At 45.0% G+C, this 26,092-nt stretch overlaps 1 protein-coding gene across 2 annotated transcripts in view; it reads right to left on the reverse strand.

The window, feature by feature from the left end:
- ZNF638 (zinc finger protein 638) overlaps positions 1–26,092 on the reverse strand; it is a 197,454-nt gene that overhangs the window by 16,636 nt on the left and 154,726 nt on the right. For both annotated transcript variants that reach the window (XM_077280347.1, XM_077280348.1), the window contains exons 2-15: positions 22,274–24,158; positions 21,122–21,183; positions 16,617–16,655; positions 16,269–16,540; positions 15,070–15,542; positions 12,396–12,536; positions 12,033–12,149; positions 11,307–11,338; positions 11,165–11,196; positions 9,184–9,236; positions 8,982–9,110; positions 8,161–8,292; positions 5,968–6,009; positions 5,599–5,736 (exon numbers count right to left, since the gene is read on the reverse strand). In XM_077280347.1, the coding sequence (XP_077136462.1) occupies positions 5,599–5,736; positions 5,968–6,009; positions 8,161–8,292; positions 8,982–9,110; positions 9,184–9,236; positions 11,165–11,196; positions 11,307–11,338; positions 12,033–12,149; positions 12,396–12,536; positions 15,070–15,542; positions 16,269–16,540; positions 16,617–16,655; positions 21,122–21,183; positions 22,274–24,158 (3,547 nt within the window). The remainder of the gene's footprint in view (positions 1–5,598; positions 5,737–5,967; positions 6,010–8,160; positions 8,293–8,981; positions 9,111–9,183; positions 9,237–11,164; positions 11,197–11,306; positions 11,339–12,032; positions 12,150–12,395; positions 12,537–15,069; positions 15,543–16,268; positions 16,541–16,616; positions 16,656–21,121; positions 21,184–22,273; positions 24,159–26,092) is intronic.

Raw genomic sequence — 26,092 nt, forward strand, 5'->3', positions numbered from 1 at the left:
CGGCTGGCAGATTCATTTCAGAAGTATTTTGATCACTGCGATATAGCCTATCGCAGTGATCAAAATGAAAAAAAAGTAAATGACCCCCCTTTATCACCCCCATAGGGACAATAATAAAAATAAATAAAATAATTTTTTTTTTTTCTGCTAGGGTTAGGGTTAGAACCAGGGGTAGAATTAGGGGTAGGGTTAGGGCATGTGCACACAGTGCGGATTTGGCTGCGAATCCGCAGCGGATCGGCCGCGGATCCGCAGCGGATCGGCCGCGGATCCGCAGCGGATCAGCCGCGGATCCGCAGCGGATCAGCCGCGGATCCGCAGCGGATCAGCCGCGGATCCGCAGCGGATTGGCCGCGGATCCGCAGCGGATTGGCCGCTGCGAATTCGTAGCAGTTTTCCATCAGGTTTACAGTACCATGTACACCTATGGAAAACCAAATCTGCTGTGCCCATGGTGCGGAAAATACCGTGCGAAAACGCTGTGTATTTTCCGCAGCATGTCAATTTTGTGCGGATTCCGCAGCGTTTTACACCTGTTCCTCAATAGGAATCCGCAGGTGAAATCCGCACAAAAAAACACTGGAAATCCGCTGTAAATCCGTAGGTAAAACGCAGTGCCTTTTACCTGCGGATTATTCAAAAATGGTGCGGAAAAATCTCACACGAATCCGCAAAGTGGGCACATAGCCTTAGGGTTAGGGTTGGAATTAGAGTTAGGGTACCGTCTCACAGTGGCACTTTGATCGCTACGACGGTACGATCCGTGACGTTCCAGCGATATCCATACGATATCGCAGTGTCTGACACGCAGCAGCGATCAGGGACCCTGCTGAGAATCGTACGTCGTAGCAGATCGTTTGGAACTTTCTTTCGTCGCTGGATCTCCCGCTGTCATCGCTGGATCGTTGTGTGTGACAGCTATCCAGCGATGCGTTCACTTGTAACCAGGGTAAACATCGGGTTACTAAGCGCAGGGCCGCGCTTAGTAACTCGATGTTTACCGTGGTTACCAGCGTAAAAGTAAAAAAAAAAACAAAAAACGTACATACTCACATTTCGGTGTCCTTCAGATCCCTTGCCGTCTGCTTCCCGCTCTGACTGTCTGCCGGCCGGCAAGTGAGAGCAGAGCGCAGCGGTGACGTCACCGCTGTGCTGTGCTCTCACTGTACGGCGGCGCTCAGTCAGAGCGGGAAGCAGGCGGCAAGGGACCTGAAGGACACCAAAATGTGAGCATGTACGTTTTTTTTTTTTTACTTTTACGCTGGTAACCACGGTAAACATCGGGTTACTAAGCGCGGCCCTGCACTTAGTAACCCGATGTTTACCCTGGTTACCCGGGACCTTGGCATCGTTGGTCGCTGGAGAGCGGTCTGTGTGACAGCTCCCCAGCGACCACACAATGACTTTCCAACGATCACGGCCAGGTCGTATCGCTGGTCGTGATCGTTGGTAAATCGTTATGTGAGACGGTACCCTTAGGGTTGGAATTAGGGCTAGGGTTGGAAATAGGGTTAAGATTAGGCTTGTGGTTAGGGTTAAGGATAGGGTTAGGGTTGTGTTGGGGTTACAGTTGTGGGTAGGGTTGGGATTAGGGTTAGGATTAGGGTTGGATTTAGGGTTACGGGTGTGTTGGGGTTAGGGTTGTGGTTAGGGGTGTGTTGGGGTTAGGGTTGTGATTAGGGTTATGGCTACAGTTGGGATTAGGGTTAGGGGTGTGTTGGGGTTAGTGTTGAAGTTAGAATTGAGGGGTTTCCACTGTTTAGGCACATCAGGGGTCTCCAAACGCAACATGGCGCCACCAATGATTCCAGCCAATCTTGCGTTCAAAAAGTCAAATGGTGCGCCCTCCCTTCCAAGCCCCGACGTGCGCCCAAACAGTGGTTTACCCCCACATATGGGGTACCAGCGTACTCACAACAAACTGGGCAACAAATATTGGGGTCCAATTTCTCCTGTTACCCTCGTGAAAATAAACAATTGCTTGCTAAAACATCTTTTTTGAGGAAAGAAAAATGATTTTTTATTTTCACGGCTCTACGTTATAAACTTATGTGAAACACTTGGGGGTTGAAAGTGCTCACCACACATCTAGATAAGATCCTTTTGGGGTCTAGTTTCCAAAATGGGGTCACTTGTGGGGTGTTTCTACTGTTTAGGCACATCAGGGGCTCTGCAAATGCAACGTGACGCCCGCAGACCATTCCATCAAAGTCTGCATTTCAAATGTCACTACTTCCCTTCCGAGCCCTGACGTGCGCCCAAACAGTGTTTTACCCCCACATATGGGGTACCAGCGTACTCACAACAAACTGGGCAACAAATATTGGGGTCCAATTTCTCCTGTTACCCTCGTGAAAATAAACAATTGCTTGCTAAAACATCTTTTTTGAGGAAAGAAAAATGATTTTTTATTTTCACGGCTCTACGTTATAAACTTATGTGAAACACTTGGGGGTTGAAAGTGCTCACCACACATCTAGATAAGATCCTTTTGGGGTCTAGTTTCCAAAATGGGGTCACTTGTGGGGTGTTTCTACTGTTTAGGCACATCAGGGGCTCTGCAAATGCAACGTGACGCCCGCAGACCATTCCATCAAAGTCTGCATTTCAAATGTCACTACTTCCCTTCCGAGCCCTGACGTGCGCCCAAACAGTGGTTTACCCCCACATATGGGGTACCAGCGTACTCACAACAAACTGGGCAACAAATATTGGGGTCCAATTTCTCCTGTTACCCTTGTGAAAATAAACAATTGCTTGCTAAAACATCTTTTTTGAGGAAAGAAAAATGATTTTTTATTTTCACGGCTCTGCGTTGTAAACTTCTGTGAAGCACTTGGGGGTTGAACGTGCTCACCACACATCTAGATAAGTTCCCTTGGGGGTCTAGTTTCCAAAGTGGGGTCAATTGTGGGGAGTTCCTACTGTTTAGGCACATCAGGGGCTCTGCAAACGCAACGTGACGCCCGCAGAGAATTCCATTAAAGTCTGCATTTCAAAACGTCACTACTTCACTTCCGCTCCCCGACGTGTGCCAAAACAGTGGTTTACCCCCACATATGGGGTATCAGCGTACTCAGGAGAAACTGCACAACGACTTTTGGGGTCCAATTTCTCCTGTTACCCTTGGGAAAATAAAAAATTGTGGGTTAAAAAATAATTTTTGAGGAAAGAAAAATAATTTTATATTTTCATGGCTCTGCGTTATAAACTTCTGTGAAGCACTTGAGGGTTCAAAGTGCTCACCACACATCTAGATTAGTTCCTTGGGAGGTCTAGTTTCCAAAATGGGGTCACTTGTGTGGGAGCTCCAATGTTTAGGCACACAGGGGCTCTCCAAACGCGACATGGTGTCCGCTAATGATTGGAGCTAATTTTCCATTCAAAAAGCCAAATGGCGTGCCTTCCCTTCTGAGCCCTGCCGTGCGCCCAAACAGTGGTTTACCCCCACATATGGGGTATCATCGTACTCAGGACAAACTGGACAACAACATTTGGGGTCCAATTTCTCCTATTATCCTTGGGAAGATAAAAAACTCCGGGCTAAAAATCATTTTTGAGGAAAGAAAAATATTTTTTTATTTTCATGGCTCTGCGTTATAAACTTCTGTGAAGCACCTGGGGGTTTTAAGTGCTCACTATACATCTAGATTAGTTCCTTGGGGGGGTCTAGTTTCCAAAATGGGGTCACTTGTAGGGGAGCTCTAATGTTTAGGCACACAGGGGCTCTCCGAACGCAACATGGTGTCCACTAACGATTGGAGCTAATTTTCCATTGAAAAAGTCAAATGGCGCGCCTTCCCTTCCAAGCCTTGCCGTGCACCCAAACAGTGGTTTACCCCCACATATGAGGTATCGGCGTACTCAAGAGAAATTGCCCAACAAATTTTAGGATCCATTTTATCCTGTTGCCCATGTGAAAATGAAAAAATTGAGGCTAAAAAAAATTTTTTGTGAAAAAAAAGTACTTTTTCATTTTTTACGGATCAATTTGTGAAGCACCTGAGAGTTTAAAGTGCTCACTATGCATCTAGATAAGTTCCTTGGGGGGTCTAGTTTCCAAAATGGGGTCACATGTGGGGGAGCTTCAATGTTTAGGCACACAGGGTCTCTCCAAACGCGACATGGTGTCCGCTAACGATGGAGATAATTTTTCATTCAAAAAGTCAAATGGCGCGCCTTCCCTTCCGAGCCTTGCCGTGCACCCAAACAGTGGTTTACCCCCACATATGAGGTATCGGCGTACTCAGGAGAAATTGCCCAACAAATTTTAGGATCCATTTTATCCTGTTGCCCATGTGAAAATGAAAAAATTGAGGCTAAAAAATTTTTTTGTGAAAAAAAAGTACTTTTTCATTTTTACGGATCAATTTGTGAAGCACCTTGGGGATTAAAGTGCTCACTATGCATCTAGATAAGTTCCTTGGGGCGTCTAGTTTCCAAAATGGGGTCACTTGTGGGGGAGCTCCAATGTTTAGGCACACGGGGGCTCTCCAAACGCGACATGGTGTCCGCTAAAGATTGGAGCCAATTTTTCATTGAAAAAGTCAAATGGCGCTCCTTCGCTTCCGAGCCCTGCCGTGCCCACAAACAGTGGTTTACCCCCACATATGAGGTATCAACGTACTCAGGACAAATTGGACAACAACTTTTGTGGTCCAGTTTCTCCTTTTACCCTTGGGAAAATAAAAAAATTGTTGCTAAAAGATCATTTTTGTGACTAAAAAGTTAAATGTTCACTTTTTCCTTCCATGTTGCTTCTGCTGTTGTGAAACACCTGAAGGGTTAATAAACTTCTTGAATGTGGTTTTGAGCACCTTGAGGGGTGCAGTTTTTAGAATGGTGTCACTTTTGGGTATTTTCAGCCATATAGAACCCTCAAACTGACTTCAAATGTGAGGTGGTCCCTAAAAAAAATGGTTTTGTAAATTTTGTTGTAAAAATTAGAAATCACTGGTCAAATTTTAACCCTTATAACTTCCTAGCAAAAAAAAAAATTTCTTTCCAAAATTGTGCTGATGTAAAGTAGACATGTGGGAAATGTTATTTATTAACTATTTTGTGTCACATAACTCTCTGGTTTAACAGAATAAAAATTCAAAATGTGAAAATTGCGAAATTTTCAAAATTTTCGCCAAATTTCCGTTTTTTTCACAAATAAACTCAGAAATTATCGACCTAAATTTACCACTAACATGAAGCCCAATATGTCACGAAAAAACAATCTCAGAACCGCAAGCATCCGTTGAAGCGTTCCTGAGTTATTACCTCATAAAGGGACACTGGTCAGAATTGCAAAAAATGGCAAGGTCATTAAGGCCAAAATAGGCTGGGTCATGAAGGGGTTAAAGACAGATTCTGATAGATGAAAATGATGGCTGAATAACAACCATCATCTGGTATGAATGCGGCAAGCTCAACTCCGGAGCATGCTTGAAAGGTAGGGAGCAGACAATGAACGTACCAGCAAGTCATGTCGGGAAAAAGTAACTAATCCATTAACATAATATATATAAAAATTGGTCTAGTTACTCTTAAGTGTTTGCACTGCTAAGTATGGCCAGTAGGGGGCAGAGCCTGTAAGAGCTACCTACTCACCTTCTGCTTATTACTGAAGATCACGTGGTGATCAACTCTCCCAAAGCGAAGACCCACGCGAATTATCTCAAATTCTTCCACGGGCTTTTCAGGCAGGTTTGTGAGATGGACGAACTTCTCATATATTGAGGGTGTGATCTGGTGACGGGGAAAATAAAATTATACATGTACACAGAAAATTAGTGTATGTTTTCTGGCTTAGTAACTGGGATCGTTCTGGTTCTCCCCCAGAGATGGTGACCGATAGCTGGGGTATGGATTTCTAATCCTAGATTATTTCTCCTCGTAACTCCTGATGGTTTATAGGAGAAACCAAAGCTTACATTCAAAAGGAAAATTGCCACCATTAAAAAAGGTCATTATATTTACCTTGTAGGAAGCCTGCTCTATGAGATCAGCAAAGATGAGGTCCTGTGAGAAGGAGAAAATATAGCAATGAATAGAAAGAGGGCAACAATCAGAACAAGCACATAAGACTTGCGATGACGTATGACTTTTCTTCCTCCCGAGTTATTGAGTAGCAGTGGAGGAGCGCTGGGACCTGAAGCCATCCATCCTGCCCTCAGAGAAAGCTTGTAGGGTACGTTCCCACGGTCAGTAAACGCTGCGGGTTGGACGCTGCTTACATCTGCAGAATCTAACCCACAGTGTCCAGATGTCACAGCATTTCATGAAATCCCATCTCCACTGTGTGTGCACTGGCACTCGCAGCTTCCCTGCGGAGACGGACATGCGGCGCGTCTTTCCAGACTGCAGCATGCCTATTTATCTTGCGGAGACGCTAGTCTCCACAAGATAAATTTCACTCGTTCAATATTGGGTGCGGTGATTCTGCACGCTCCAATGAACACATGCGGAATCACCTGCGTTCAAAAGACGGCAGCGCTTTGGACGCAGCGGACATGTGCTGGACATACCCTAAGAGCTTCTGAAAACTGCAGCAAGCAGCCCAGTAAGTGACACCTCGCTGGACCCACATGTCTCAGATTAATAGACAGAGTCCCTCTCCAGACTGAATAACCTCAAATCTATACATCGACCTTAGACATGCCGTCTCGCTCTGATTTCCAATGGGAGGACATCACATGGACCTGGGGTGTTTCACTCATCCGTACACATCAATGTTAAAGGATCCGTGTGTCCGATCTGCCAGACTTGGGGCATGTCCTACTCTCATCGGCTTAGAAGATAGTCATTAAAAGTCTATGAGCATGCATGAAAATAGAAGTACATTGCGTAAAGTCAGTGGATCAATTAAAGTTCAAACAGTTTATTGGCATGGTCCTAGACAGTGCAAAAGATGGCATCAACCCCGAATGAGGAAAGGTCACTGAAGTGACCACAATATTCCTCCCAAGAGAGGGCTGGGGGGAAGAATTAGGCAAGGATTGCCTGCCACGAGTACAGTGTTGTGACAGGGGGGAAAGGTCCTGACTCGTAGACCTGAGAGTGGGCGATGTGAACGGCACCACACTGCTCTCTCCGTCACTCCTGTGTGGGAAAACCGGTGTGAGAAGTTACACCGTGACCCGTGGCAAAGGAAAAAGAATGCCACACAACAGGATGACATTAAAAAAAAAAAAAAAAGACTGATCTGGGATCAGATCTAGGTCTGCCTCCTACAAACACAAAGAAAAACTGATTAGCTTTATGCCGGTCGGTGGGTGTACAGCGACAGCAGCATACACCCATGGTTACCCGTGTCCCTAAATTAAGCGATGAAGAAAACCACAGAGGACATATGGAAGAAGCAGAGATAGGAGGAAATGTGTGAGGTTGTCCCTGAGGAACGAGGTCCGGCAGCCTCTATGCCGAATGCCGCACCACTCTTCTATGCAATAGAAGAGAGAAAAAGTGTGTATGGGGGTGTGCGGGGGGATGAGAAAAACATTTTTTAAAACATTCAGTGCTGTTCGGAGTGCTTGGATTACTTTTTCCAGACCCACTGTACTAATATCTCTCCAAACAGCACTGATGTCAGGTCAGGAAAGGTTTCATTTTATATTTTATAAAATGCCACTGCATTTAAAAAATAAACAAAAAAAATAATAATGGATAAAAATCCCTCAAACAAGAACTGAAAGACTTGTCTGGCTACAAAAGGCGTTTACAAGCTGTGGTGCTTGCAGAAAAGGGGTGCTACTAGGTACTAACCATGCAGGGGGCCAAAACTTTTGCAGTGGCCCATTTTCCTTTTTGAAAAAAAAAAAAAAAAAAAAATGACGGCAGCACAGGACATCTGAGACCACACACCTATCATGCATATTAACGGGCTCCGTCCTAACACACGGACTGCTGTGACCCAAATTTGGCCAGTAAAGGAGAGTCTTGAACAGAATTGGATAAATTAGGTGGGCCCTCAGAGGTGGTCGAGAGACCGTCAGGGAGCATGACTAGAATTATATCACAAGCCAGACCCAGGAGCGTTGGGTAACCCCTGTATTGGGAAGCTGCCCGCTTTCCATGATAGGCGTTTACCCCACTTTGTACATTTTCCCCGGTCATCCACTATCCCTGACCACAGTACACAAGCCTTTCTGGCCACTCGAGACGTCGGCTTACCTCATTTTTCAGATCCTTGTACCTTCCTGCGACGCTTATGGATAGCAGATTGCCGCAGAGGTAAGTAGGGAAAACGCTATAAAACTTCATCATTGAGTCCACTGAGGTCCTGTTGGGCAGCTGTAGGTACGCCTGTATGGACACAGAGGGGAGAATTGATGGCCCGCCATCCAGTCTCTGCAGTGTTACACAGCACCCTGCTCTGACAGCTTTCTACCGACTCCACACATTACTGGGGTCAGCAAATCACAACTTATAGTGATATAAAAAGAGGATCTACACTAGAGCATTGATGCCTGTACGGGCACAACTGAGGCATCCCACCCACGGGCTTGCTCTTTACCTCCGCCATGTGACTAAAAACTTAGCACTTCCAGACTTACTTTACAGCTAGCTCAGCCCCCTAGCGGGAGTCTTGGGAGGGGCAGGGCTAGCAGGTGATCTGGATCTCCATGCAATTGGCTGAGTATTTCTTCATTTTGTTTGTGGGGGAGGTGTGGGTAGTCAGCAGATCACATAGGTTATTCTAATTAAAGTGACTTGGACGTAAGCTGTAAGCTACAGCGTTGTGTCAAAAATGGCTAAAAATCATCAAAAGAAAGCTGCTCTGATGAAAACACTGATTTATTGAGGTGGGAATGACTCAATAACAGTGGTCCATCATCCACGTGGATATCTCACTGACCCCCCCCCCCCCCCCAAAAAAAAAGGCTAATTTGGATGGGGCTTAAATCTGAGAGAGCGGCAAATGATGGGGCAGTGATCACATACTGCTTCTACTCCTCATCTATTCCCTATGAACAGGAAAGCCGTCACGTTACCTCTTTATGGGTGGAAACGACGAGGACGTCTGTTACACCGCCAAACGGTTTAGCCAGGTTGGTGATTTCATCCACGGTGTACTGGGAGTCAGGCAGGTTGGAGACCAGAACGACACATTTGTCGTCATGCTGCAGAGAGAAGGACACGCGTCACCTTTTGCGTCACACAGACATCACGATACACAATCGGCCAGCGGCCTACCTTCAGAGGAGGATCTTCCAGCATGTAGCACTTGATAAAGCCTGGAGGAAGATCTGGAATAAGAACACAAATCGACAGATCAGCAACAAAGGGACAGAGCAAGTGACGAAGAAACCACAAGCATCCTGACGGGAGACTCTGCCCTGTGCTCAGCCTTCATTAGCAGCAACAAGTCATCACCGGGTGACAGACAACATTGCATTATTAGTTCTCTGGATGCAGCCAGCAGTGTAAAGTATGGAGCTGTTCATTAGCGGCCTACAGAGTGAGCTTGTCATCCTGGTCTCCAAGGCTACATTTGCCATCTGGCTCCGGCTTTCCTGGAAGGTGGTATACCTGACTGCCATCACTTCTATCTGGCAGCTCCTTTTCTTGTTCTTCACCTGCACAAGGTGGTGTTGCATCCAGTGTCTTCGTACCTTCATGGACAGACCGGTCTTCCTTTCTTCTACCCCCGAGGAGAAATCCTGACACCGTTTTGGATCTGGTCACAGTGAAAGTGACGATTTCCTTCAGATTCCCTGTTTGTCATTCCAGAAAGACCTCACCGCGTTCTCTCTGCCACTGTGGCGACCATTGCCTGCTCGATCACCTCTGACATCCTGGTTTGGCTTATAAAGTAGAGAACAAAAAGGCCCCAAAATGGCTCATTACAGTCAGGCAGTGGGGTCTGCCAATGCTCTTCACCATCAGGCAGTTGCTCCTTGGCCTCTGTTCACACATTCTCTACAATTTACAATGTTCTCATTTTTATATAGATATTGTGGAAGCCTATAAGTCCACGCGTAAATTTCCACGCTCCAGGTCACTGCTCATTCCACCATGGCGGTCGAGACCTCTTGGATCTTCACGCCTCTTCTGCTCAGGTCTAAAAGTCCACCACCTGTGCATCAGCTCATACATTTGCCTACCTTGCCAAATCCCCTTTATGGCTTCTACCGATACTAGCTTGGGGGGGGGGGAAGGTGCTGCAGGCCGCTGTCTGTTGGGTGGTGCACACGGTCAGCTGTGGTTTTCCTCACCCATTAGGACATCCCATGGTCCTGCGTCCCCTAATGCCATTAAGGAGAATATTGGATTTTTGTACTTACCGTAAAATCCCTTTCTCGCTCCCACCCTATCCCTGATGCTCCAGCATTAGTTTTGTAGCCTGTGGCCTCTATTAATCTTCACCAGGTTCAGGTCATGTTGGTTCCTGCCTTTTTCTTTTTTTTCTTTCTACAGCTCTTAGCAGTAAACCGAGTTGCCCAGAGTCTGAGGAAAGGTTATTGTCAACACTGCTTCACCTAGCGTGGAGCCTTTTTGTGGCAGGGTGTGCACCCACGCGCCTATGTCCCCCAATGTATTGAACTAGAGAGGAATTTTATGATAAATAAAAAAATATATATTTCCCTGCCAAGGATTTAAGACCAACATCACAATAAAAAAGGTTAACTAAGCATGTCACCATGTTGAGGTGCATCCCTCTTAATTTGCTGCAAACTAGACAAGGTCAAAGTGAAAAAGAAATGCTCCACTGAAGCTTTTCCTGAAATGTATTTCTGTTGAAAAACAAGTTGGATGTGAAAGCTAAAACTAGAAGTGGCTCCAAAACATTAGATGCAAATCTTCCCATTGTTTTTAGTTTCTCTGTAAGCTTCAATCCACATTTTGGTTTTGAAATACTGACATGCGAATAAAGCACAAAAGTTTGGAAACAGTTTCTCCTTTGTCCCCACTTGTCAGATCTGCTACAATACACAGCAAGGAGAAGAGGTCCCTCCGATACACAGGTTGCAGTGATATCACTAAGTCCGAACTTAGGAATAATACCAGGGTTGTCCTACCGTAGATACTTATTATAAGCGATCGTGCCCGACACATGTAGGACCCACTTCTGGGCCCCTGAATCTTTTCTTAAGTCCTGGCCTGGTAAGGCTGCCCGTTGAGAATGACTAGAGAGGTGGCCTTCTACTATCATGTCAAATCGCCGAACACGTACCTGGCTGTGCTGCAGATTCAGCAGGTTCCTCTCTAGAGGGGGCGAAGGAAACGAAAAAAAGCTATTATAATACACTTCAGAAAACCAAGCTAAACCTGAACCCTTGCAGACGCAACGCCGTATATAGAATAACGCTACTTACGGTTCATCCTCCTCAAGGCTCTTCCCATATGTCTGTAAACACAAAACGAAGGACAAGGTTTTAGAGCGTATGGTTTCCAATAATTAGGTAGCAATATATACCAATTATTTTTGCAAACACCACGTGTGATGAGTCCGATCATGCACGTTGTGGTGCCGTATACTGAGGCAGAACAGCAGAGCTCAGTAATTGGCTGCAGTGGTGATGAGAACAGTCAGTGCTGGACTCCAGGGAAGGGGAATACTATCAGATTTTGTTATTTTACACAAAGTCTATCAATTTATTAAAAATGGAAAATCCCTTTTAGGTTGCGGGGAGGTTCCAAAAGATCAATGGCATGAGTGTGTCCAGGAATATTCATTTCCACAAAGGGAAATGGCCGAATTGCAGCCTGACTCAATGAGGCGACCATAGGTCATGGAGAGGGGCACAACTCTTCACAATCCGCTTCTTGCAGAGACCCAAAAAAGCAATTGGACGCAAATAACCTTGTAGATTGTGAGCCTTCGCGGGCAGGGTCCTCACTCCTCCTGTACCAGTTATGACTTGTATTGTTTAAGATTATTGTACTTGTTTTTATTATGTATACCCCTCCTCACTTGTAAAGCGCCATGGAATAAATGGCGCTATAATAATAAATAATAATAATAATATAACCGTCCTTCGGCATCAGGAATGAAAATGTCTCACACCTGGATACACCGACATATGTACAGAACCACTCACTTTTTTCTGGCCAAAGATTGACAGGGTGACCTGCTGATTATTTATCCTGACCGGCTTGGACTCGCTGTACTTGACCGCTGCGACAGCTGCTTCTTTAAAGTTGGTTTCAATGAACGCCTTGAAAAGAAGAATACATAAATATTTCCACAAGTATCCAGACGCCTACCTGCCATTACTGATCTGAGCGAGCAGAATAACCTTCTGCCCATTTACACTACAGCGTGTCTAAGCGCGGCCGAGACACCAGGGACTGGGACATTAGTGTCCTGGCTTATTTTATGGTTCCATCAGATTTCTAGGTGTTATATATTAGAATTTATGCGTAAAGTTTAACCCCTTAATTCAGTAATTCAGTCAAAATACCTCGTTTTTTGAACGAATAATGAGGACATCGCAGACTTTTCCAAAGGGCTCGGCAAGTTTCAGGATATCTTGATCGGTGTAGCCTTTATTCGGTAAGTTGGTGACGTGAATGATTTTGTTAGAGCTGTTTTTAGCTATAAACTGTAAAAGCAAATATAAAAATCAGAAAAAAAATCATAAAAGACATTCATTAAATAGACTAGAATTTTGCACCCACCTGTAGTGTGAATATAAAAATGGATATTGAGAACATATTGAAATATACAGAATGCCCTCAGACCATTACAGGGGAGCCCTGCTGGTCGTACATTTACAGACAATGCTCACAGTGACACTCCTGAGAACTGTTTACTTATTGCCGAGATCTCAATCTGAGCATGCGCTGCCCCCCGGCGGCCACCGCATCCAGGATTCCACAAAATGCCGACGGAGCCCCCCTGCACCACCAATCCGGTCTGGGAGTCAAATCACCAGACCACACTACCAGCAATGACCACCCCCCCAGGAAGCTGAATTCGGACTGTAAGGCTGTGCGCACACGATGCGGATTTAGTGCGGATCCGCAGCGTTTTTTTCCGCGCAGAAACGCTGCAGATCCGCACTGTGATTTACAGTACAATGTAAAAAAAAAAGGCTGTGCTAATGGTGCGGAAAAATCAGTGCGGAATTGCTGCGGATTTGAAAGAAGTGCATGTCACTTTTTTGTGCGGATCTGCAGCGTTTCTGCACCCTTCCATAAAAGAAATCCGCAGTGGGAAAAACTGCAGAAAATCCACAGCTGCGGATTCTGCCAGGAGATGCGGATTTTGTGCAGAAAATTCTGCACCTCTTCTTACGTGTGCACATAGCCTAAGATGGATGCCCCATTTGACACATTAATTTTTTTTCCCTATTTTCTTCTGAAAATTTGGGGTGCCTCTTATGGTCCGGTGCATATTATAGTCCGAAAAATACGGTCATTTTTGTTATTATCGGCTATGCTCAATAAGAAACTACGGCCGTGGACAAAAATGTAGATACCGACACAAATATTGGCTTAGGTCGGATGTTTTTTTTTTCTTTCTGGTTAAGGAGGGAGAGAGAGAAGAGAGAGAGAGAGAGAGAGAAGGAGAGGGAATGAGGGAGAGGGAGCGGGAGAGATGCCTAAGTCCACATACGTTTTACCATTATTTTCTAACATCCGTTGGTACGTCTCGCCGACGCATTGGGACGTGACACTCCCGACGGAAATCTGAAAGAAGCCTTACTGAAGGGGCTTAGGGTAAATGCAAAGAGCACAGAGACTGCACTGCAGAGAACAGGGGCAAGTTATGTTTTCCGATGAAGACCCTTTAGATTATCTGGGACGTCTGGAAGATGTATTGTCCTGAAAAGAGAAGGTGACGCTGCCCTGATCCTGTGTCTGACAGCAGTGAATCCTCGAGACTATTCATGTAGGGAAGGGGGTCACTCACAATGTGTGGGGGCTTCTCGTCCATGGAGGGGATCAGTCACAATGTGTGGGGGCTTCTCGTCCATGGAGGGGGTCAGTCACAATGTGTGGGGGCTTCTCGTCCATGGAGGGGATCAGTCACAATGTGTGGGGGCTTCTCGTCCATGGAGGGGATCAGTCACAATGTGTGGGGGCTTCTCATCCATGGAGGGGTCACTCACAATGTGCGGGGGCTTCTTATCCATGGAGGGGGTCAGATACAATGTGTGGGGGCTTCTCATCCATGGAGGGGGTCAGATACAATGTGTGGGGGCTTCTCGTCCATGGAGGGGGTCACTCACAATGTGCGGGGGCTTCTCCTCCATGGAGGGGATCACTCACAATGTGCGGGGGCTTCTCATCCATGGAGGGGGATCACTCACAATGTGCGGGGGCTTCTCATCCATGGAGGGGGTCACTCACAATGTGTGGAGGCTTCTCATCCATGGAGGGGGTCACTCACAATGTGTGGGGGCTTCTCATCCATGGAGGGGTCACACACAATGTGTGGAGGCTTCTCATCCATGGAGGGGTCACTCACATTGTGTGGAGGCTTCTCATCCATGGAGGGGGTCACTCACAATGTGTGGGGGCGTCTCATCCATGGAGGGGTTACTCACAATGTGTGGGCGCTTGTCATCTATGTAGGGGGTCATTCAAAATTTTACCTAAGACCACGTCCATTAATGAAGAATGGGATCTAAACCTCCCCCTTTCACCAAGGACAATGTGGCGATGATGGAGACAAGGTCACAAAGCAAATGTGATAAAGTGGAAAAGGACCAAGACCTTTTGGACCCATGGTCAGGAAACTTCAGAGATCTCATCCCATTGAGAACCTGAGGTCAACCCTCAAAAAAAGAGACATTGGACAACTCTGATGAGACTAGAACGGGCGACCATGAGTCACGATCTGCCCAGGAGCTGATATCTATCTGCCGGAGCAAAGGACAGAAGTCTAGAAAATTCAGGAAATACTGAGGCATCACAGAAACTTCATGTAGTTGTCAATAATAGTATAACAACTGATAGAATGCTTAAAATTGTACGTCAGTAACAATAGAAACATCCAACTGAAAGAGCGAAAAGTAAGTAACGAAATGTGAAAATAAAAACTTGTCCTTCTTAAAACTTATGACCACAACTATACTTACCAGGGAGTGACTAATGCCCCTGCACAACTCTGAGACTAAGACCCCGTACCTTATTTATGCGGTTAGAGCTTGATGCAGGTGGTCTGATCGGAGAAGCCCATTTGATCGGCGACTCTCTCTTTCCAGAGGACGTGGTCGGAGTGGTCTTTTTGGCCCCTGAGCTCACAACAGGCTTCTTAGTGTTGGAGCTGGTAGATGTGGATTTTTGAGTGGCTGAGCTGGTGTAGCTGGGTTTCCGTGCTGAGCTGGTGGATGAGCTGCTGCCAGACCTAGAAGTAGCAGTGGTAAATTTCTTCGGAGTCTGTGCACTACTGGGCCTGGTGGATGAGCTGGAGTTACTGGTGCTGCCAGGTTTCTTCTGAGTTCGTGCATTGCTGGCTGGCTTCTTGCTGTCATTAGGATTGTACGGCTTGGGTGGCTGCTTCTTGCCATTACTTGGCTTTGCGGACTTTGCCTTGTCACCATATTTGAATTTGGTGGCTTCTATGAAGCTTTGCACGGCTGCATCCACAGCCTTCTTATCTGCAAGCAAATACAAACAGGTATAAGGGTACGGGCATACGTAAATTTGCAGACATACGCTCCCAAAACACACGTAGAGAAAAAAAAATATATATATTTTTTTTAACTCTTGTTAAAAAGTGTGTGCATCTTGCAGTCCGGAGGCAGTTTCCTGTAATGAAGGAAACCGCCAACCCTCCGTCCTTCCCGATCACAGGGGGGAATCTGCTCAAACTGATCTATGGAGCGGAGGCTGCGGGACCTTCTGCACCAGTAATTCTAGAACCTTTCAGGTGACGTGAATTGGGTGGGAAGTCCTTCAGCTGCTCAACTCCTGCTTTCTCTAGGTCCCAATCAGTAGCAGGTACTTGTCTGCTTTTTACTATGTGCCTAAAGACTAACAGTACTGGATAACCCATTTAAGGTTTTGAGAAACGCCTGGTTGAAGTGCACATCAATCGTTTGAAGTGTCTCATGATGGAAAATGCTCCAAATTTGCCACTATAATCAGAAGGCAGCAAAAAACTTAAGGAAAAATCTTTTAAGAAACACTTTAAAACCAATTCATGAAACAAAAAAATTCCTCCAAAAACTTCCCTAAGGAGTGTTTCCTGAAGCAGTTTCCACTAGAAAACATGTTGTTCGTGACCACCTAAATAATAAAAACCTTCATGTGTATAGCCTTAAATGTACGGTATACAGTGTCAGCACTGTCCTGTAGAAATGTACACCCAGATAGTGTCTCACCAGGAGATTTGCTATGAGAGGATTGCTTCTGTCTTCTGGGAGAGCGTGAGCGGAGAGGAGACCTTGGCCCACGTCGCGGGCTACGTGACCTCTTTGGACTATGCCGAGCTCTACGTGGACTCCGGCTCCGAGACCTTCTCCCGCCAGACTTTGGAGAGCGAGATCGCGATTTACGACCTCTGTGCCTGGACCCAGACCTTCTAGCTCTCCGGGGGCTAGGACTCTTGGACTTTGATTTTTTTGAGGTTGGTTCATCTTTATTGCCCTCGTTCCTAGATTAATAAAACACAATGTAAGAAAACAGACCACGTCTATGATCCAACTCGCAATTAAATAGGACGATATTACCTTAGAGAAGAGAGGACTTGTGGGTTCCAGTCAGGATACCTACGCACAACGTAAAAAAAAAAATATTAAAATGATGTCTTTACAGAAGACAATGAGTCCATGGTCTTTATTATGCACAAGGTTGGGGCGCCTACATACCAACATACCTGGGGAACGCAGTCTATAACCCTAAGAGTTGTGCGAGCATACGTGTCAGATCTCCGCTCCTTCATTATTGTGACTTTTGGGAGTGCCTTAAAATATGCTATCAATTGTAGGGAACCCTTTAGTTTGGGTTTCTCCTCAGCTGAAACATTTAGGGCATATCTATTAGAAAATCACAAAAAATATATATATATTTTTCTAGTCCTGTCCATGTAACGCAGAGTAGGTGTTTAATATAATTACCGACTGAAGTCTTCCCTGGTTTCCAGCCGCTCAGAGGGTCTTACGTCATGTGACTTAATTATACTCGCTGGATCACACGGAGTCACTTTCCCAACACAAGACTATGCTACGAGAAAGAAACGATGGTTCTTGTGTGAGCCATCAGAGAGAAGCACTCAGAGAGGGCTGGAAAGTGGAGAAGATGGCGACCAGTAAGTATATTAATCCACCCGCACTAATTACATAGACAGGAGAAAGAGAAAAAAAATAAATATTGTTGGGCAAACTTCTTTTATCATAAATGTTCAGCAGATGCAGGTGCTGCCAAAAATCGAGAAGGGGCTGTGCCTGTCCATCTGCATTTCTACAGAGCTTCACCAGTTAATGAGCAGGCTTTTCCGAACTCCTACACAGAGCGCCCCTTCTCTAACAGACAAGGGTTATACAGTCATGGCCAAAAGTATTGACACCCCTGCAATTCTGTCAGATAATACTCAGTTTCTTCCTGAAAATGATTGCAAACACAAATTCTTTGGTATTATCATCTACATTTAATTTGTCTTAAAAGAAAAAACACAAAAGAGAATGAAGCAAAAAGCAAAACATTGATCATTTCACACAAAACTCCAAAAATGGGCCAGACAAAAGTATTGCCACCCTCAGCCTAATTCTTGGCTGCACAACCTTTAGCCAAAATAACTGCGACCAACCGCTTCCGGAAACCATCAATGAGTTTCTTACAATGCTCTGCTGGAATTTTAGACCATTCTTCTTTGGCAAACTGCTCCAGGTCCCTGATATTGGAAGGGTGCCTTCTCCAAACTGCCATTTTTAGATCTCTCCACAGGTGTTCTATGGGATTCAGGTCTGGACTCATTGCTGGCCACCTTAGAAGTCTCCATTGCTTTCTCTCAAACCATTTTCTAGTGCTTTTTGAAGTGTGTTTTTGGTCATTGTCCTGCTGGAAGACCCATGACCTCTGAGGGAGACCCAGCTTTCTCACACTGGGCCCTACATTATGCTGTGGTAGCCTTCAGACTTCATAATGCCATGCACACGGTCAAGCAGTCCAGTGCCAGAGCCAGCAAAGCAACCCCAAAACATCAGGGAACCTCCGCCATGTTTGACTGTAGGGACCATGTTCTTTTCTTTGAATGCCTCTTTTTTTCTCCTGTAAACTCTATGTTGATGCCTTTGCCCAAAAAGCTCTACTTTTGTCTCATCTGACCAGAGAACATTCTTCCAAAACATTTTAGGGTTTTTCAGGTAAGTTTCGGCAAACTCCAGCCTGGCTTTTTTATGTCTCTGGGTAAGAAGTGGGGTCTTCCTGGGTCTCCTACCATACAGTCCCTTTTCATTCAGACGCTGACGGATAGTACGGGTTGACACCGTTGTACCCTCGGACTGCAGGGCAGCTTGAACTTGTTTGGATGTTAGTCGAGGTTCTTTATCCAACATCCGCACAATCTTGCGTTGAAATCTCTTGTCAATTTTTCTTTTCCGTCCACATCTAGGGAGGTTAGCCACAGTGCCATGGGCTTTACACTTCTTGATGACACTGCACACGGTAGACACAGGAACATTCAGGTCTTTGGAGATGGACTTGTAGCCTTGAGATTGCTCATGCTTCCTCACAATTTGGTTTCTCAAGTCCTCAGACAGTTCTTTGGTCTTCTTTCTTTTCTCCATGCTCAATGTGGTACACACAAGGACACAGGACAGAGGTTGAGTCAACGTTAATCCATGTCAACTGGCTGCAAGTGTGATTTAGTTATTGCCAACACCTGTTAGGTGCCACAGGTAAGTTACAGGTGCTGTTAATTACACAAATTAGAGAAGCATCACAGGATTTTTCGAACAGTGCCAATACTTTTGTCCACCCCCTTTTTTATGTTTGGTGTGGAATTATATCCAATTTTGCTTTAGAACAATTCTTTTTGTGTTTTTTTTCATTTAAGACAAATTAAATGAAGATAATAATACCAGAGAATTTGTGTTTGCAATCATTTTCAGGAAGAAACTGAGTATTATCTGACAATTGCAGGGGTGTGAATACTTTTGGCCATAACTGTACATCCTATGGATAGGCCAGAAATGTCCCAAATGTTCGGCCTAGCCGGCAGCTCTCCCAGCCCATATGTGACCAAGTATTTCTATGGAGCCATCACACTCGGGGGGGGGGGTGTCAGGATAGATGCCAGCGGGTCCGTGTATTACGTCTGTCTGACTACGCCCTTATGGTGTCCACTGTTGCCTATGTGCGCTTAGTAAGACTGACATTAACCCTTTACAGGAAGCAGTTTCCTTCTCTTGCAGATTAACCCTTTAAAAGCAGCCATGTCTTATTACATGGCTGAGAAATCCCATGCCGTACGAAGGTTAGGCTTTAGGCACAAAGTTTTTGCACCTTTTTCTTTCTGACTTATTTTCAGTGAATTTATACGAAATCTATAAAATTGAAAAATTAAAAAAAAAAAAAAAATAAGATATTTTGAGCTCAATATGGTAAAAATTAATTTTCCCGAACCACTCACGATCAGACGAAACATCAGCGGCTCACACTTGGACCAATGTTGGTCTAAGGGGCCATGCACATGTCCGATTTTCTCAGATGAGAGAAAACATGCTGGTGTGACGCTAGCTTTACACCCCAATTATTTGCATTTTTCTCAGAACTGATAGATCCTTTTTAAAAGGGGTGGAATACTATTGGGTAACCTGCTATTACAGTATTAGGTAGGTAGGAAATAAAATCTCCGCACTCCATGCGGCCAACACCGCCAACCCCAAAACGTGAACCTCTCGCAGGAGTCACGTGGAGCAGCAGCAGTCGTACTCCACCCGAACCATCCGTGCTGCTGCAGCGCCGATAGCAGGAAGGGCCGGCGGTCCGGAGCAGAGTATCGTTTTTTGTTTTTATAGCAAGGGATTGGTTGTATGGATGCTCGCAGGAGTCTCGTGGAGCAGCAACAGTCGTACTCCGCCCAAACCATCCGTGCTGCTGCAGCGCCGATAGTGGGGAGGTCCGGCGGTCCGAAGTAGAGTATCGTTTTTTGTTTTTATAGCAAGGGATTGGTTGTATGGATGCTCGCAGGAGTCTCGTGGAGCAGCAACAGTCGTACTCCGCCCAAACCATCCGTGCTGCTGCAGCGCCGATAGTGGGGAGGTCCGGCGGTCCGAAGTAGAGTATCGTTTTTTGTTTTTATAGCAGGGGATTGGTTGTATGGATGCTCGCAGGAGTCTCGTGGAGCAGCAACAGTCGTACTCCGCCCAAACCATCTGTGCTGCTGCAGCGCCGATAGTGGGGAGGGCTGGCGGTCCGGAGTAGAGTATTGTTTTTTTGGTTTTATAGCAGGGGATTGGTTGTATGGATGCTCGCAGGAGTCTCGTGGAGCAGCAGCAGTCGTTCTCCACCCGAACCATCCGTGCTGCTGCAGCACCGATAGCAGGAAGGGCCGGCGGTCCGGAGCAGAGTATCGTTTTTTGTTTTTATAGCAGGGGATTGGTTGTATGGATGCTCGCAGGAGTCTCGTGGAGCAGCAACAGTCGTACTCCACCCGGACCATTCGTGCTGCTGCAGCGCCGATAGCGGGGAGGGCCGGCGGTCCGGAGTAGAGTATCGTTTTTTGTTTTTATAGCAGGGGATTGGTTGTATGGATGCTCGCAGGAGTCTCGTGGAGCAGCAACAGTCGTACTCCATCCAAACCATCCGTGCTGCTGCAGCGCCGATAGCGGGGAGGGCCGGCGGTCCGGAGTAGAGTATCGTTTTTTGGTTTTATAGCAGGGGATTGGTTGTATGGATGCTTGCAGGAGTCTCGTGGAGCAGCAGCAGTCGTACTCCACCCGAATTATCCGTGCTGCTGCAGCACCGATAGCGAGGAGGGCCGGCGGTCCGGAGTATCGTTTTTTTGGTTTTACAGCAGGGGATTGGTTGTATAATGGTGACAGGATGCGCTAAGGTGTAACCAGTGTATGACAGCAGACAGGACCAATAAAGAAAGGCAGTAGTAATAGCCAGCTGCTCTCCTGAATACAAACATTCACATGTGCTCACATATTTATCCTGCATTTGTAAAATCCAGATTTTTTTTTTTCAATATTTTTTTTTTTTGCAGCAAAGCACAAATGATTTCTCTTACTGTTGATGCAGGTTCCGACAGCTTTCAATGTGGGACGTGTTATTCTGGTGTTTAATCCAGTCCTAAACAATAAGGGAGACAACAGTTAGGATGGTATACCGGCAGAACTAATAGGGGATGTTTTTGAAAAGGGAAAAAAAAAAAGGAGCGGGTGTGCTGGGTGGGCGAGACTTCTTTAAATGTATAGAAACAAAAAAATCCCTTCTATTAAATGGTTTACATTGCGGCCAAAGTGTCCCAGCCGTGGCAATGAAGGACCCTTGACAAGCAGAGGCTAGGAGGTGGACGAGCTGCACACGGCCACATGAAGGATTATCTTTTTAACCATTAAAGAGAAGTTTAAAAAAAATGTTTTACCAAAAATAAATAAAAATAAGAACTGTGATGATGCAGTAACCACAACTTATTTTATATGTAAATGCATACCTATTTGGACAAAAAAAAAAAAATGGAAAAAGTAAATCTCTCACCATGAACTCAGGCCTATAAGGCTGGTAGCTACTAACGTAGTAGGCAGTGACATTTCCCAAACTTACCTTTCCCCATAACGACGCCCCCTCTTCCCCCAATAGTGACACAAATCTTTAATGGTCACTATATATAGTACTGCAGTAAGTCTTCGATGAGCCACTTCAGTCTTCACAACTTTGCCGGTTCATCCAATTATTGCCAAAGATATAAAGGTGTGGGAAGATCTTCAATCCTTGACCCGTCTTGTAGATTCTTCATCTCTTTTCTTAAAATGACAGGGACTGGTGTTCGGCAATTTTCCAACAGTCTTCGGTGAATTTCCCCCATCTACTTTACCCTGTCATTAATCTCAACCCCACACCAGCAAGTTTGTATCCCTCACCGGGATTAATTGGGCAATATGGAGCATATACAATACATACTAAAACTTTTTTTTCTCAGATAATAGAAGTCCCATTCTGTCAGGAAAGTACAGATATAGCCTCCGCCTAATATAGGGCTACGATTAACCGTGTCTGGGTAAGGTGGGTAGTAAAGGGTCAATACACAAGTCCCTTGGATGGTCCTAATAAAACATTAGGCACACATCTAACTAGGTAAAGCCTTCTATGACTGACACTCATCAGCGGCCTAGCATGCATACACTGATTGTTATATACATACAAACATGAAAACACTCACCTTCAGGTGCCTACATTCTACGTTACACAGAGAACAGATATGAGGAAATATCCGAGGAGAAGCGGCATAGTAATCATTCATCATGGAAGGAGTCGGCAACTTCTTCATTTTCTGAGCTTCTTCTTGAGACAAGACTGGCACATAGCCCTCTTTGCCGGCAGCAGGCTTTTCAGCGGGTGGTTGGTAGGTGACTTGGCTGACACCGGCCACGATTTGGACAGCTGGCGTCAATTCGGCCTGGACAGGAGGGACGACATCCGGGATGGTGGTCGCATCAGCTTTAATAGCAATCACAGGACTTTCTGTAGTGGTGACCGTCACTACGGCCGTCACTGGTGCGGGAGCTTTACCAACTAAAGTCTTATTGTTGGATCGGTCAGGCTTTGATGAAGATTGCCACACCGGTTTACGGCTTCCAGATAGAGTGGGAATTTTGTTATCCATTTTTTTTTCAGGAGTTATCTGGGGCTTCGCAATGCTCGGTGCTACAGTCTCTTTCTTGGCTGGTAGAGGCTTTTGCTCTTTTCTTGGCGAGTCATAAGAACGTAGCGACGTGGCGGGTTCATTATACTTGTACTTGCTTGAGTGTCCATAATCAATAACGTTACTTGGTGCAGCTTCAATAGCAGGTCTTCTTTCAGGGGTCTGCTCAGGCACAGGTGCAGGACGACTAATTTTACGTAGTCTGATGTCTCTCAAGATAGCTGGCATGTTTCCCGGGGTCAACTGATCGTCAGGATAGCGGCTGAGCTCTTCCAAGTCTTCATTTGACAGGCCAAAGCTTTCTAGAATACTTGAGGCACTTTCATTCGTGTAGCGATTCTGGACATTGGAAACGTTATCAAGTGAAGGGCCACTTGGGACCAATTTCATTCCCATCTCTTGACCTTCATTTCCATATACATTGGTGTCCCATAGGTTTTTCTTCATGACATGTGCAGGTTCTTGTAAAGGGGCTTTAGGCTTCATCATCATCGGATCTGAGGAATGTGTCACCACACGATTCACAATAGAAGGAATTTCTTGGGTCTGGGTTGGCATTCTTGGTTGTCCTTGATGCATGGGGACACTTGGGCTCGAAAACCGTTGTTGTAACACTTGTGGACCCATGAGCATATCAGGAGTAGTATGCTGCATTACTGGTCTTATCGGCATTCCCATTGAGTCTGTATTTCCACCACCAAAGGCTCCAGTATTGTCCATAGGCCTCATGCCAAATGCTTGATTATTCATTTCTGGACGGAAACCCATTCCTCCTCCTTGGTTCATGTCTGGATGGTTCATGCGATTTAGATTCATACTTGGTTGATTCATACTTGGTTGATTCATACTTGGTTGATTCATACTTGGTTGATTAATTCGATTTAGATTCATATTCATATTTGGTTGATTCATTCCAGATAGGCCCATGTTTGGAGGTGTCATTCCAGGATGACCCATACGTGGGTGGTTCATGCCAGGATGGTTCATACCAGTGAGATTCATACTTGGTTGGTTCATGGGAGACATACCCATACCAGACATGGTCATTCCAGGCATGCTCATTCCCGACATAGTCATTCCAGACATATTCATACCCGTCATATTCATTCCAGGAAGGTTCATACTGGGTTGATTCATCGGAGTATGGCCCATTGGCCTCTGCCCGGGAAACCCTCCACGGTTAAACATGGTGTGAACAGTACTTAATTTCAACAAAGCCTGGTTTAACAAAGCAAAAATTGAGGAAGTATTGTTGGAGGTGACGGAAGTCAAATGGTGAAGAGCCAACTGAGTCTTAATTTGGGCAAGCTGTAAATGAGGAAGGCTCAAGGGGACTGGATTAGAAACTCCAAAGTTCAAGGTATTCGCAACTGGAGCACAATTTTCCAAGAACAACACAAAGCTGAAATTTAAAACACAGGTATTAGATTTGTCATCATTTCAATCTACATATACTGGGTACAACCAGAGATGGAAATACAGAATTATCAGCCAATTCACCAAGCTGTCTGGTAGTAATTAATGTCTTAATTTGAGGAAGTATTAGCATTTTTTTACCTCGATGAATGAAGGTTAAAACCAGAACAAAAGGATTTGAAACCTTTTTTACGAGATCACAATATATACCGAAAGAAAAATCTACAATGGTGGATATATAGAAAGTTGGCGTTTTCCGATGACTGACTTATTAACATGTAATAAATCCTTTTATTCTCGCTACTCTCCATACTTCAGTACCAGCGTAATAGCCAGCGGCAACCACCTCTCCTGTTATATGGCAGGCAACTCATCGGCAGGAAGAGGCAATAGTTAAAGGCTTTATTATTTCCTAGGACAGATATGTGCAGTAGATACTCCGATGCAAGGGTTTTCACCGTGGAAGGATAGCTGGCCCACACAAATAGCTGGCCCACACATTGCTCAATTGTCTTTTTTCCTCCATACATATTTCAGGACCACACTTTTTTCTTTAAGCACAATATTGCCAAATATTGTTCTAATCTTAACAATAGAAGACCAGGAACAGAAACTGCTCAAATTCTGTAGGCACTAAACCATAGCAAATAAGATTTTGGGGGTAACTAAAGGGAACAGTATTTACAATTGTTAAATTCAAGACTAATTAAGGAAACTCAGTTTTTGGCTGCGACTACTTGGCAATGTGTCTTCAGAGAGCAATTCAGAGACAAGACCCATATCCGAAAACATCTTACTTTGCTGCGGGTCATATTATTTCAGAATAGTGATTTCGTTGTCTAGAAAATAACACATCAACTTGCATTAAACTCCATAGCAAGCGAGTCCCGAGCGACTTGTGACCGACACCAATAAATCAAACACGTGTGTTGCAGGTCACAACCCAGCACCTTAGGAAGTCATTATGGAGTTTCACATGTCGTCAGGTAGTTCACGCCTTTAGGCTGCCATTTTGCAGATTTCCACTGAATGTGATAGTCTCGGCCAGCACCAGTTTTAATACCGGCAGAGCATTAGAAATACTACTGACCACAGCCAGATGATTCTAGTGCCGTCTGGCTGTGCTGCCGAGCGCAGATACGCTGTCGAGAAGAGGACAGCGACATCTGACACATTGCTACTGAGGTTAATAAAAATTAGGTGTTAAAGCTGAACTTAAACTTTTTTTTTTTGCCTGGAGTTTCATAGAAGAAAAACTGTTCCTAATGGCTTTATTTACGTACTGCTTAACGCGTCAGACAAGGTACCAATGAAGCGGTATAACAGTGCGGTGTCATTACTTTATGGTAGGGCCGTGAGCTGGCAAATGTTCACATCATGGAGTTGAAGATAACTTCATTTTCAGCCTTATAAATTCAGCCAGCAAATTCACAGCTTAAAGGATCGTCAAAAAGTATACAGCAGCTATCAGTGATAAGCATTAACCATGTAGAACGTCCCACATGTCATTTTACCATAGCAAAACAGTTGGCGTATATAGAGTGAAATTCCATAAATTCAGCAGCTTATTTCATCTTAATTTATGCACCAATTTCCAGGCCTAACCTGCATTACAAGGTCTCAATTTACAAACAGAAGTCTTTTCTATAATGAAGGTATAGAAGAAGATTTTGTGTTAAATTCTATTATCTTCCTTCTGAATGTTAGGTTTTCTGAGGAATAATCTTAGAAATCTAAAATCTAGCACAGGTCAGGTCAAAAGGAAGTCACTGTACTTTAACATAGGTACTACAAGGTCATGTTTGCATGACATGCAATGATTGTGGCCTGAAGTGAAGCAATGAAGTGTTTATTTTAGAAACATTATTTGATGTACTTGTGACAAAAGCAGGATGTCACATATCGACATTAACCTGTGAA

The sequence above is a fragment of the Ranitomeya variabilis genome, chromosome 1 (genome assembly GCF_051348905.1).
Source record: "Ranitomeya variabilis isolate aRanVar5 chromosome 1, aRanVar5.hap1, whole genome shotgun sequence".
NCBI classification, from domain to species: Eukaryota; Metazoa; Chordata; class Amphibia; order Anura; family Dendrobatidae; genus Ranitomeya; species Ranitomeya variabilis.